Genomic DNA, 14564 nt, shown 5'->3' with positions numbered 1-14564 from the left:
ATACTTAAAAGTTGAAAAAGATCAAACTACATACATATTTTTTCTTACTTTCTTTTCATAATAAGTGGAAAGCTTGATTTTGAAAGACGGTCAAATTACATGCATATTATGATAAATATGCATGTCCCTTATCTAATAATCGAACACAATACAACCATCTTGCTTTAATCTGGTGGCAAAACATCTAACATTGGGTTTGAAGTCTCAAGTTTGGAACCTTCTCTTTTTAAATGTGGTAGTTTATTTTCTACTTTATAAAAAAAAGATTTATTTCCTGCTTTATAAAAAAGAACTTCATCCTTTCTTGTAATACAATAAAATGCTAACTATATCTATTGTTAAAACAATACACTAAAAGTAACTAAAATCTTTATCCTATTCCTATAGGAACATTAAGTGAAAAGTAAAAGAAAAAGAAATAAATACTCACAAAAATGGTGCAACCAATATATCCTGGTCTTTCACGGGGGTCTATCTTTGAACATACCAAAATAATTGCCCCAACATACCAAGGGATGCCACAAAGAAACCAACCTAGTATAAACCTGTAGAAGAGAAGAAAGGGCAAATGTGACTTTTTACAATATATGAAACGATAAATAAATCTTCATTATTAGAGGAAAGTGGATATGGAAATTAGAATATTTTTTTTTCTTCATTTGTAACTAAAAGAAATGAGTGTATGGTCATAAAAAAATTATAAACAATTGCCACAACATTATAGAGCTGAAATATTAGTAGAGGAAAGAGAGGGACGGTAGAAATTAGTACCAATGAATGAAGAAGTGTTTAAAATAATAGTGTTAGGTTAGTTTTATTGGAAAACATAGGGTCTGTTTGGTTTAGTCGATTAATGCAGCTGATAGCCGATAGCTTATTCATATAAGTGTTTTATAAAATATATTTAAATTATTGTTGTTATTATGTAAAATTATCAATATGAGTACATTTTTTTATGTATAATATAATTTATTACATATATACAAATAAAAAAATATAAAGAAAAAATTAAATTAAATAATAACACTAATAAAACATTTACCTAGATGTAACTAAATGTTATTAAAAAGATATATAACCATTTTTTTAATTCTTATAAAGCTATGCAATCAATCACATACATCACATATCTTAAGTACTTATAGTTTACTTTTATTTTGAGTAACTAATAAAGATATAAAAGTTTGATTCATTTAATAAATTAATTTTTATATTGTAAAATTTAATGAAAAATAATAAAACAAAAGAATTTCAAGTTTAATTTGAGAAAATAGAATGGGAGTTAACATGAATAAATAACTTGTTAGTAAAAGAAATTGCGAAAGGAACGTGCAAATGCCATTTACATAACCAAATAGAAGAGCTTTTTGAGAAAAATAAAATGGCTTTGGTATCTTAGGTTGCACGAATCTAAAATAAACTTAAAAGAAAAAACATGTAATGTATTAGTTTTTGTCTCATAAAATATGAGGGTATTTATATCTTATATAGACGAGTTTTATCAGATGTTTTAAAAAAAGCTCCAAAGAGTAGTTGATTGTATCAATTGCTGTTTGGACTTTTATCACCCTCACAGTCTAGGCACAACGACGTAATTATCAGGGGCGCACTCTACTACTGAGCTAATAGCCCGTCGTGCGGGCCTCCTGCCAAGGGTTCGCTATACCAAAAATGAGAGAAACCCCATCTCTCTCTTTCCTTTTTTCGTCCCTATGTCGCCACGCGGGAGGGGCACAGGGACAAAAAAAAGGGGGTCTTATCAACTTGTTTCGACCTAGGATAATAAGCACATAAGTTTGGTCTTAAACTATCAAAAATTGAAATTTAATCTTTACCAAACATCCTTCTAATCTCATATGAGAAAAGTATAAAAATATAAAGTAATAGTGTTGAAAATGGGCTTAGCATAAGCTAATTAATTGTGTAAGATAATGCTTTAACCCCATTTCTATAGCTATAGATGTGAGTTTTAGACTGATATTTTTTCACTCGTGAAATTCTTATGGTATCATAGATAAAAATAGCCTTAAATTGGATGGTCTTGGATTCATATTTGAAGACTTATTTACCAGAGGAGTTTCAATTTTATAACATACACATTGGTACATGTAGGTAAGTGGTCCAGTCTAGGTATACACGTGTCAGATACTAACACGTGCCAAACGCTGACATATTTTTTTTTAAATAATTTTTGTTTATTAACTTATATTCATTAGACATGTACTAAATGTTCATTGTTTAAATGTTAAATGTTCACTATTTGTTAATTTAATTTTGTTGAAAAGATATATATGCCAAAATATAATTATTTGTAGTATAACTTTAGCTTGACTTTCTTTTTTGTTTACTAATTGTTATGACGATTTACATTATGTCTATAGTATATACACACGCACAAATGTTTGTATGAATTAATGAATATAGTTTCATTAATAATGAATATCTATTAATAATTAATGAATATTATATCTATAAATGATGAATGTTTATGGGTTTAAAAGTCAATTTCTCCCCTTTAACTTGAAGTCAATGGCCAATTCACTAAGATTTTAATTTTTCAGTCTATTTTATCCACCAACTTGGAAAAAGGAGCAAATTCAGTCCAAACTCTTACAATTAAAAGATTGGGTTTCACGCATTCAAAGCAAGTGAATGAAGGACCTAATCAATAAGTAAAGTTCATGTTAGTCCTTGAACTTTATATTATGTATTAAACTTAGTAAAATAATTTGTATAATAAAAATTTTATTTTAATATAATCTAAAAATAATATCTAACAAAAAATAATTAAATTATAATTTTTAATAAAAAATTTAAATTAAATAATGAAATTAAACTCATGCAAATTTAAATTTTTATTGAAATTAAAAAAAATTTGGTTTTAAAAATAATTGATCTTAATTTCTAATATTTTTAGCATAATTTAGTCCAATGGATAAGAAATCACTAATTACTTACTATTATTTAATTTAAATAATTTAGTAATTTCATTTTAATTGAGTTTGATACTTAATATGAGGTTTTAAGGATTAAATTGAATTTTACTTATTGATTAGGTCCTTTAACTGAATTTTTATTTGCTTTATACGGTGCATAGAATCCAATGTCTTAATTTTGTAAAAATTTAAACTGAATTGACCATTTTTGACAAGTTGGTGAGTAGAACGGGCCAAAAATTTAAAATCCAAATAAATTGATCATTTTCTCGAAGTTTAGGAGGCAAATTAACCTTTAAATTAATGCTTATATTAATTATAAAAATGTTTCTATATGCATTAAAAAAATAATTAAAATTTTCATAAAGAATCAATATTTAATTTAAAAATATTGATGAACATTTTATATATATAGGTAATGAATATTACAATGTTAGATAATAAACATTAATATTAACACTGATAAACAATATATGAAATAAAATGAACATAAACATTAATCGCAATGAATCAAATTAAATTGAATTAAAATCGAAGATGACAATAAAAAAATTATTTTGATTGTTATTTATAATTAAAATAATTACGACAGTTATACAACACGCGAGTAAACAACTAATTCTTGTAAATATATAAAATATTTAAAGGCCTATTTTTAGCCTATTTTAATTTCTTTTAACCTAATATTTTTTAAAAAAGTCATATTTGATCAACTTAATTTTAATATATTTTATAGGCAAAAGTACGGATAACCCCTTAAACTTTTGGCCAAATATCAATCAAGTCCTTAAAATTTAAGTTGAAATAATTAAGCCCTTAGACTAAATAATACATACTAATTAAGCTCCTCTATGCAACTCCATTATGACTACCGGTAACTAATTTGGAAAACAGTACAGATAACTCTCTAAATTTTCAACAAATCTCAATTAAACCCTTAAACTTTAAATTAGAATAATTAAACCCTTAAACTAAATAATATTAAACAACTAAGCCCCTCTATGAAACTCTGTTACTATTACCATTAATGATTTTTATTGATAGTGACCTATATGAAATGATAATAGCATACAGACACCTAAATCATAAATTCTATTTTTTTTATATTTCTAAGAAAAAATATAAAATAAAAAGATAATACAAAAATTAAAATAATTATTTCAATAAAAGAAAAGAAGATAAACCTAAATTTTCACACCTAGGTTTATCTTAACTCTTTCATTTTTCACACCAAGGTTTTATCTCTTTTTTTTTATTCAAATAATTTTTTAATTTTAGTATTATTTTTTGAAAATATAAACAAATAGAATTTATAATCTAGGTGCCTTTATACTATTGGTTTTCATTTTATGCCTTTATCAATAAAAATAATAATTGTAGTATTATATTATTTAATTTAAAAGCTTAATTATTCTAACTTAAAGTTTAAGTTAGAATAAAGTAAATGCAAGCGGCACCGTTTAGATCCTATGATCTGTACATGATCCGGGTCCACCAAATACGGGAGGTGTTTATTCCCGTTTATTGACTGAGGGTCCAAAAGAAATAGATTCAACTATGTTTTTAATGGATTTCTAGAGGTAGGCCCAAGTATGTTTGAGTGGGCCCGAACTCGTATATTTGTTTGAAAAGTTCTGGACTGTTCCTACTATATTACACCCAATTAGAGTAAATACGTAAATTCCATCCTCCTAAATTTAATATTTAATAAATTAATAATCTCTATTAATTAATAAATTTATGAAAAGCAAAAACTGTTTTTAGATAATTAATTTTAATAAAATAATTTTTTTTATTTATTAAATACATAATACATTCTTGTTTCCAAAAATAATGCCTATGGTAACTTACAAGCACCAGCCAACACCAATACCACAACAGGGAAGACGTGGAGGTCCTGTTTCATAAACAGCATAACCTGAAACATAGAATAAACAATTAAGTTTCAACTCAAGAATGAAAAGAATAAAGCCATAACCATATATTCATATTAAAGAAAACAAAAATATTTATTTTTTAATTTTTAATTAAAAATACGATGTAAATTTTATTTTTTTATTATAAATAAAATACGGTTTTTAGCTTTCTTTTTTTTTTAAATATGGTTTTTAAAAAAAACTAAAGAAAAATAACAAAATAACAAAAGAATAACCGAAAAATAACAATACCATATTTTTGAAAAATAAATTTAAAAAGCAGTATTTTTTTATATTTTATTTTTATAACCTTTAAATACCTTTAATTCTCAATGTAAAATCGATACTTTTCTAATAACATTTATAAAAAAATTAAAAATTTAATAATATTAAATCAAAAAAATTATACCTAACAACAATTCCAAAAACTCTTTTAAACACTGATATGCAGTGGATGTCAAGAAAATTTTATTTATTTATAATTTCATATTATTAATTTTTTCACTTACATAAATAATAAATTTAAAAAATATATCAAATCACCTATTTACTAATAATTCTAATCACATGCACCACAATCATTATAAATGTATTTTTAATTTTTAAATAACTAATCAATATTATTTTAAATAATTAATTAATTATATATATCATTCTATTAATTAGATTGCCAGTGAGTTGATATATAATTTTTAATTATTTATACAAATTAAATTATGTAAGTGAATCTCATAATTGTAAAATATCATTCATTAAATTCTAAAAATAAATAAATAAAACTTAGATTATAAATTTCTTTTTATAAATTATAAGAATATAATTAACTTTTATAGGTTTATATGATATATTAGAAATTCTATGAATAAATATGCATTGCAAAGAAACACTCCTAATATTCTTAAACATTTCGTGTAACTGCAAACATAAATATGAATACCTGTGACAGGTATTTCGGAATTCACATATACATTCGTGTTGACTATAGACATCGGAGGGAGAGGAGGCGCCCCCGGCAGCGGAGGAGGAGGCGTCCCCAGTGGAGGCGGAGGAGCTGAAGGATTATTGACTCCGGCAAACCCTTTGTTATTTTGCTCTTCCACATTCATTGTTGATTAGGATTAAGGTTTATACTGTGTCAATATATAGTAACTTATAGTATTTTTAGAATTAAAATTACTATTTAAATTAAAAAATAATACTATTAATATTATAATTCAAATAAATATAAAATTTACAAATTTGAAATATATTTATATTCAAAAATAAATAAACATATAAATATTAAATTTTTTTATAATTTAAATATATATATATATATGTGTATGTGTGTGTATATTTCATCCGTATATTACAAGTGTTGTTACAATTATTCTAATTATGAATAACTATTGAAAAATTGACTAGCAAAATAATTAATAGTACATAATTATTATTTTGATTATAAATAAAAAAATTAATAAATATAGTATTTTTAATATATTAAGATTTTTAAGTTTATTTTTAAGTTCATAAAATAACTAAATAATATTTATTATATTCAGACTTAATTTTCTTCGTTGGCATGGAATATGGACAAAATTTCTTGTTCTATGCATAAACTTTCTTGTTCCAACATAATTTAACAGCTGCATCAGGATAATAACAAAGATGAATATTAATTTGTTTTATTTTTTTCTTTTTTTTAAACTGAGTCTTAAAAGTGTTTTATTTTTTATTTTTTAAAAATACAAATAATTAAATTCATTCTAAACTCATTTAGAATTTAATTCTATAATTCATTTCTATTTCAATTTCAGTTAATACTACTTGCATACAATTTGAGTCTGTTAAATTTATTCATATTTTATATTTATTAGTTTTTCATTCACATATATATTAATATATAAATTGTCATTATTTATTATAAACAATTAATCTTAAAACTATATAACATAGTTATAAATTATACTATGTGAAAATTTAAAAATTTAAAAGGTCTTATAGAAATGTTAAATTACATATTTATTTTTGAAATAAGCATATATATATCGTAGGTGGCATGTTATATTTATGAATCAGGATATATTAATTTTAATTTTTCTTGATGTAAATATATCTAAATTTAATTTTTAGGACCATAATTATTTCTTCATTTAAATAAATAAATTATTATGGCCTTAGCACTTATATTGTGAAAATAAGTGCCCCCTAACAAAACTACATACTATTACTAATTGAAATATATTTGAGTAATTTTATTTATCTATAAAAATTATTAAAATCATTTAATTTTTAAATTTTTCTCTGTTAAGTAAATAAATTTTATTTTGATATTGATAATTATAAATTAATATTTATGATCGTACTTGTAGACAATTGAATTATATCTTTTAATTAAAATATGATTTTTTCTATTTCTTTCAAATAGAATTATATTTATATTGTTTAAAGTATGATTTTCTCTATTTCTTATTAGTTTATCTATAATTTTGATTAGGATTAAGATAATCTAATTAAATACTAATTTGATTCCAAAAAAAACTAAATTTAAGATATTTTGGATTTTCTTGACCGTTTTCAATATTATAAAGAACTAGTCGTTTATTTTTATATTACACGACTGCTATTATTATTTTGATTATAAAATTAGATTGATAGATACAATTAATAAAATTTTTAATTTTTAATATTATTTATAATATTTTAAAAAATAATAGCAAACTTACTATTTTTAAGATGTTCTCTTAATTTTTTTAAAATTTTATTAGTAATATTTATATGAAAATTATTTTAAAGATTATTTATTAATTAATTTTAGTATTATATAACTTAATACAATAATTTATATTACTAATTTTAGAATTAAAAATTCATTAAAATTAGTCTATTATTAAAAATAATATTAAAAATATAATTTAAGGTGTTATTTTCTAGAATTAGAATTATTATCTAATTAAAAATTTATAATATTTGTTATTTTATTTTTAATTTTTATTTCTTTTCATTTTAGTTTTTATATCAAAAAATATTTTAATAATATTTTATTTTATATATATTATTATATCTACATCCAATATTTCTTTTATAATTAAAAAATTTATATACTATTCTAATTTATACAATCAAATTAATCAAAAAGTCAAAAGAAATAAAAATTGTTAATGTTATAGTAAGATAAATTATTTAGTTAAAAAATATAAAATAGAATCAATTAACTCTTGTTGCAGTCATATTTATTTTTATCATGTGAGACTTATAGTTATTAAAAATTAGAAATGTCTTTTTTAGTTTAACACTTTTCTTATATTTAATTAGTAACATTTTTATTTTTGTTATTTAAAAAAATTAATATTCTAACTTTAAAATTTTCTTAATATATTTAAGAAAGATTTACTCTATATATAAATTAAAAGTGGACTATGTATGTACGATGAAGGAAGTAATTCTTTATTAACGTGGATTGCAGGTGAATATTAAATATTTGACACGTTATAATTTTAAAAATAAAATTATATATATATATATATATATATATATATATATATATATATATATATAAATTTGTCATCATAAATATTTCTAGCATTAAAATAATGACAAAATCCTTAAATTGTAGTAAATTCATATACAAATTAATCTATTTATACCTACTGATTAATTTTTATAGCTAGCAATAAGCAAATTATATTATTAAAATAATTTAAGATTCACAAATATTGTAAAAATATATAATTTAATTTAAAAAATTATATACAAATGATCTGTTTCTTTTAATAATATAAACATAGCAAACACTTTAAGAAAATTAAAAAAATAAATCTCTTAATTCTAATATTTTATTTAAATTTAGATATCAAAAATATATTTAAGTTCTTATCATTATTTGTTTTAATAATAATTAAATATCTTTTTGGATGAAGTAAATATTTTTTATTTATTTGTATTGCATATAAATTTAAATAATTCAACTCTTAATCTTTGATACATAAGTTGATATTTTATTATCGGTATTTGCAACTGTGGTATGAATCACTAGTGTAAAGACAATTTATGATTATCAAGCAATAACACAATTGTAATTGGATGATTCATGCGGCTTTTAGAGGGTATTTGATTGAGAAATTTTACGCAGCTGATAGATGTTTCTCACTTAACAAATATATTAAATATATTTAATAAAACTTATAATTAGCAGCTGATAACTAATTTAGTCTAAACCATTGTTAATTTTATCATATTTATTTTAAATTTTTTTTATTATTTAATAGCTAATTTGATTTTTTATTTATTTGAAGGACATTATCCGTACTAAAATTTATCAACAATAACTTATTTTAAGTTGATCTCATACAACTAATCTTTTTATATTCATGATAAATGATTAATATTTTAAAATAATACTTATAGCTAAATAATTATGGATATTTGAAAGAATAATTTCTTTTATTAGCGAAATTTAATTTTTAATCCCTACTTCTAGAATAACTTCTACTACTATTTTTAATAATAAATATAATTGAGTCAAAAAAAATTATTTATAATACTTTTAATCATTATAAGCTATTTTGGTTCATTTGTATCATTAAAAATGGTTAAATGATAACCATCACAAAATTTTATTAAATGATTTAATTTATCAGTAACCAACTATCACTAATTAACTGCCAACTATCAGCTGCCAACCACCGACTATATTTATTATCCAAACCAAACAAGCTCTTAGTGAAACTTATTTAGTAATAACTAATTTTTTTACTTATATTGCTACACATGAATTATAATAATTTAACTTGTTTTCATTTATATAATAAAAAATAAAATAATTTTAAAATAGTAATTAATATGTTAATGAATTGAACAGATTAATATTAGATTAAATATATGATTAATATTGAAATATAATTGATATACTATTTCTTAAGATTAAGAATTATTTTACAATTAAAAAACTTACTTAATAGTTAAGATAATATTATAAAATAGTTAATATACTATAATATGAAATTAGAATCATTATTGATTTAAAATTTTCATAGAATTAGAGTTCTAGAATTAGATTCGTATTAACTGAATATTTAATTGTAAATATCATATATTATTAAATTAAAGTTTTTCTTTAAAAGAAGTAAAGTCCCTTGAGAAAAAGCGAAATCAAAGTGGCAAACACAATTTAGTAATCTTTGTGGTGGTGCAATCTTTGCGTTGTCTCTCCCTAGTCCTAAGAAACAGACGTACTTTGAGCACTAAGAAGTTGGTGATTTAAAACCCCTTTTTCTTGTTCAGATTACTTCTCTCTTTTTGTCGTCAAGGGTTTGCGAGTATGTCCTATTATAATCTTCTTTTTCTTATATGTTATTGCATTTTTTGTTTTCTTTTACGTTTTTGTATCTTTATAATATTCAAAACTTTTATTATACTTTAATTGTTTATTTATAACCAATGTCGAAATGACTTAGTTAATTCAATTGACTAAATAATCAATAAAGTTTTTTCTAGTAAAATACATGTCTTTCCTCTTCGCACATTTATATGTGTTATGATTACGATAAATATGCTATATGGTTATTTAACTAAATAGTGGATATTACTATTAACCTTTAAAGTAATTTATAAATATTAATAAATCAAAATTAAAATTTAAAAGTAGTAAAATTAAATAAAGGAATAATTTAAAAAATCTAAATGGGTCAATTAAAAAATAAAAAATGCACAGAAAATATTAGTATCAAATAGGTACTCGACGGAGGTGAGCGCAGTTTTGGAGGAATTCAGAGATTTGAAGCTCTTCAGAACTGCACCAAATGCCAAGAATCTTAAAATTGGATCTCCATAACTGTATCGTAGCATAAAATTTTCGTCTCGAACCATACTAATTTTTCAGAACTGTTCAATATGGCGATTCAGGTCTAGTGGGAGGGTTTGGTTTAGTACGGTATGGTACGTGGCAACAGAGATTTAGAAATTTTCTATTTTTAAATAGCTAACAATTTTTTTTTTAGCTTAAATCAATTGGACTAAAATTAATTTAAAATTATACAATAGAAGATAAAATCACTACAATACATTATACTTATTTTCAATAACTATATAATAGAGAAATTTATTTTCAATTCACCAAGCTAATAAAAATTTGCATATTAAATAAATATGCATTTAATAGTTCAAATCCATCAAGTAGAATATTTACAATATTTTATTATCCAATTGATAAATACATTTCATCTAATCCCTCTAATAAAATTATTATTGTTTTATTAAAAAATATTATTAATAAGAATTATTTATATACATGATTAATGTTATATTAGCATTATATCATCATAAGTAAATAAACTAATTTGTTTGGTACCAAAATATTTTTCATTATTAAGACTTAAAAAATATTCCTTATGAAAATTCAGTCCATAATAACTTTCTATAAAACCCAACATGTTGAATTAAGTTAATAAAACTTGAACTCTTGATTAACTCTAACTCTTCATATGTGAAAGTTGGTTTGACCTAAATATCTAAAATAAGCCTATTTAAGGTCTCATTCATTCTCTTAACTCAAATAAGCCTATTTAAGGTCTCATTCGTTCTCTTAACTCTAACTTTTATAATTGGATATGTTTTAATGAACAATGAGTCATTTAGGCTTGGAACTTGATCTTCTTGACTTAGGTGGCTACTTTGGTCTTTAAGCTTTGGATATGCATCACTTTGGGCTCTTTCCTAGAAAGAAGTGCAAGGAAAAAGTTAGAGAGAGCCCTACTAAAGGGTTCACTCCTAGCTGGTTGGCAAAGTTTAGGTGTGTCTTTACTTAATGCATATTCTTATTTTCTTTATACTATTTTTATTATGCTTGGCTACATATCAGAGGCCTTAATTGTATTTTAGCAATCCCACTTTGTACTCCTTAGCGTTTCAAAGGATGGTGTCACGCCCTTGAATGGGTTGTCTTTACACCCCCTTGAATGGGGTTGCCACTTAACACCATTTGCACAAAAAGGTACTACGACACCCTTCCCTTAAGGGTGTTACGCCACCTTTGATTAGGGGATATCTATTATATGACACCTGGTGTCGCATAGTACTCCTTTTCAAAGGAATGTCCCATAATTCTAAGTATTTATTTGTACTCTATCTTTACTTATTATTTATTATCTCTTTGGTATTATAATGACTAACCACTATTGTTCTCTAACATTTTGTAGTAAACAAAGCAAATGATATCTCCAACTCATGAATCCTAGAAGACCAATGCTTTTCATGATAATAATAGCTGAAGAAAACTCCTAGCAACAAAGAAAATGAGGAAGCGAGCAAGGATAATGATGTAATACCTTCAGCTCCTAAGGGCGGCGAGGTACATCCCATGCCACCCATTTCCTTATGGAATGGTATGATATCTTTCATAGACCCTTTTTAGAGGGCAAGGTTCCTTAAGAAATCCTTCCTGCGGTAGATCAGATGAGGTTTATTTGCCTGACTCACTGCTCCGCAACTATGAGGATATTCATACTTTTTACATTCTCCGATTGAAGTTTGACAAAGTTGTCATTCCCTTTTCTCCATTTTTATTCACATCAATAGATGGGTCAAGTGGGTTGAAGCCATAATTTGAGATGCTTAGCATAACCGAACCCTTAGATAAGGCGGGCATATTGAATGTCATCATATTAAGCGGGGAACTGACTATCCATAAAGACTACTCGAGCAGGTGATGTCATTTTTTGCTGAGCTGCTAGAGCAAGGCATCCCATAGTTACATCACTGCTCAAGGGAGTTTAGCATCATACTAGAAGATGTCCATTAGTTGCTTAGATTGAGTGCATGGTCAAGGCAGTAGGTGGAATTAAGCGCTTTTTAATGGGTTTGATTATGTTTATTACCCTTGAGAATCAGTAATCTCTTAATTGAATACAATCTAATAGCTTTAAAAAGTGATATTTGTCATTAGATTAAATTTGAATCCCTAGTGTTTTTAACTATTAAAATTCCATCCTTTTAATTAATAATCTTTACAATTTAATTATTTTAATTTACATAAATTTTTAGTAAATATCAATTGATCTTGGAATTAGTGAAGATTTTAGCGACCAATGTATTTGCTCGGTTTTAGACTAGTTGGCTCCATCCCATCTTAAAAGTGGCACTCCAGGCTTTTCCAGGCTTTATGAGTTAATCGTATTTTGTTTGTGGCCCAGCAAATAGGTTACATCAAGGTCGACCTGAGAGGACTGCTTACTCTTCTGATACTATGTTGAATTAAAAGTGTTGCAAGGCCTTTTGCGTTAAAGCAATTGACTCCTTTTATTGTCACCACTTCAGCTCTCTTCCTTTCTAAATAAGGGAGCTATGTCACTCAATACGTTGTATGACTTGGTGGGTATGACAATTGTCCCTGTTCAAGGCCTACTCACGAGAACCAGTGTAAACCATACCTAGATGCCCAATCATTTCTTAGCATCATCCCTTTATCAAGCTACTGAGCGAGGTCTACTTAAGAAGATCAAGCGCTATTAGTGCTACGGATTGACCGCCTCCATGGGTTGATGGCTCTCCAGTTTCACCTAGTGCGTCAATTGTTTCTACTAAAGAGACTAGCAAGACAACTACAGCTCCTAGGTTTGAGGAAGTCTCACCCTCGTCATGTTAAGAAAAAGGCTAAGCAAGTAAGAATTTTATTTGTAGCTTGTTTGCTATTACTTCATTCCTCTAATTCTTCAATTATTTTCATTTTGTTATTCCTTACTTTCTTACAGCCTCGATCCATGGATGACCCTGAGGATGATGATGACATGCCAAAGTTGGAGGATAGAGTAGGCGCCAAACAGAATATAGCTCTCGAGATCCTCTTATTATTTATTGGTTTTTTTTATCTTGGGGATGGAAAGGACTGTTCAGCTATGGAGCATGCATATAGAGCTGGATAATTTATTGAATGTACCAAAAGGACATAGATGACGACTCATTGGCAAGGGATAAGATGATAACACAATGTTCCTTCTGGGAGGAGTTCGAAAACTTAGATGCCTTTGACACTATCCCCTCTCTTTGCAGTCCCTCCTTAGTTAAGGGTGATCATGCCTCAAGGTCTTTTCCCCATTCATGTGTAGCTGCTTAGGCCCTTTTAGATTTTCGAGCTTATTTTCCTTGAGTTCCTTCCTTATAGCCTTCTGTTGAGTCATATATGCTTTTTATTTATGTTTTACTTATTTTGAATCTCATAAAGGTGACTTAATAATCATGTCATATCAACAAATGGTGCTAGTCCTTTTGCCCATATGGAGGTCCATCCCTTGTACACTGCTCCAAGATGGGTGTTGGTGACCTTAGGAGGGTTACCCCTCTTCCTCCTTTAACTAACTTAGACCCACCTGCTATAGTTAAATTTGTTTAGGAAATTCTTACATTGCAAGTGTCTTTATGAGCAACTTGGATAGTATACAAGACCTCATGATTCATCTAATCTTGAAGACATTTTATGAAAATTAAAGAGAATGTGAAGGATCTTATTCAATATAAACTAGACGATGGCTCCTATTCAGCTTTTGGTTTGATCCATAAGTCAATGATGAATCCCTAGTAGATTAATTCTTACTAATTTGCCCTGATGACATTGATCTAAGTAAGAACAACAAAGTCAGAGACCTCTGTAAACCCTATTGATGACCTTATTTAGCAAGTTAGGAGCACATTAAGCAGAGTCTCAGAATCCCTGAAAACTAGATTAGTTGGAATTTGACTC

At 25.3% G+C, this 14564-nt stretch overlaps 1 protein-coding gene and 1 long non-coding RNA gene across 2 annotated transcripts; one reads left to right on the top strand and one right to left on the bottom strand.

The window, feature by feature from the left end:
* Nucleotides 1–375: 375 nt before the first annotated feature.
* LOC125371228 (60S ribosomal protein L18a-like protein) lies at nt 376–5958 on the bottom strand. The gene is made up of 4 exons (XM_048379766.1): nt 5790–5958; nt 4788–4854; nt 431–545; nt 376–381 (listed from the first exon to the last, which is right to left on the bottom strand). Exons 1-4 carry the CDS (start codon nt 5956–5958, stop codon nt 376–378), a joined length of 357 nt encoding a protein of 118 aa, XP_048235723.1.
* Nucleotides 5959–11995: 6037 nt separating this feature from the next.
* Nucleotides 11996–13987, top strand: LOC125371112. The gene is made up of 2 exons (XR_007217358.1): nt 11996–13488; nt 13579–13987. It is a non-coding gene; the product is annotated as an uncharacterized LOC125371112 (long non-coding RNA).
* The last annotated feature ends 577 nt before the right edge of the window (nt 13988–14564 follow it).

This window comes from Ricinus communis, chromosome 9 (assembly GCF_019578655.1).
Source record: "Ricinus communis isolate WT05 ecotype wild-type chromosome 9, ASM1957865v1, whole genome shotgun sequence".
NCBI classification, from domain to species: Eukaryota; Viridiplantae; Streptophyta; class Magnoliopsida; order Malpighiales; family Euphorbiaceae; genus Ricinus; species Ricinus communis.
This window is presented reverse-complemented; position numbering and strand designations above follow the sequence as displayed.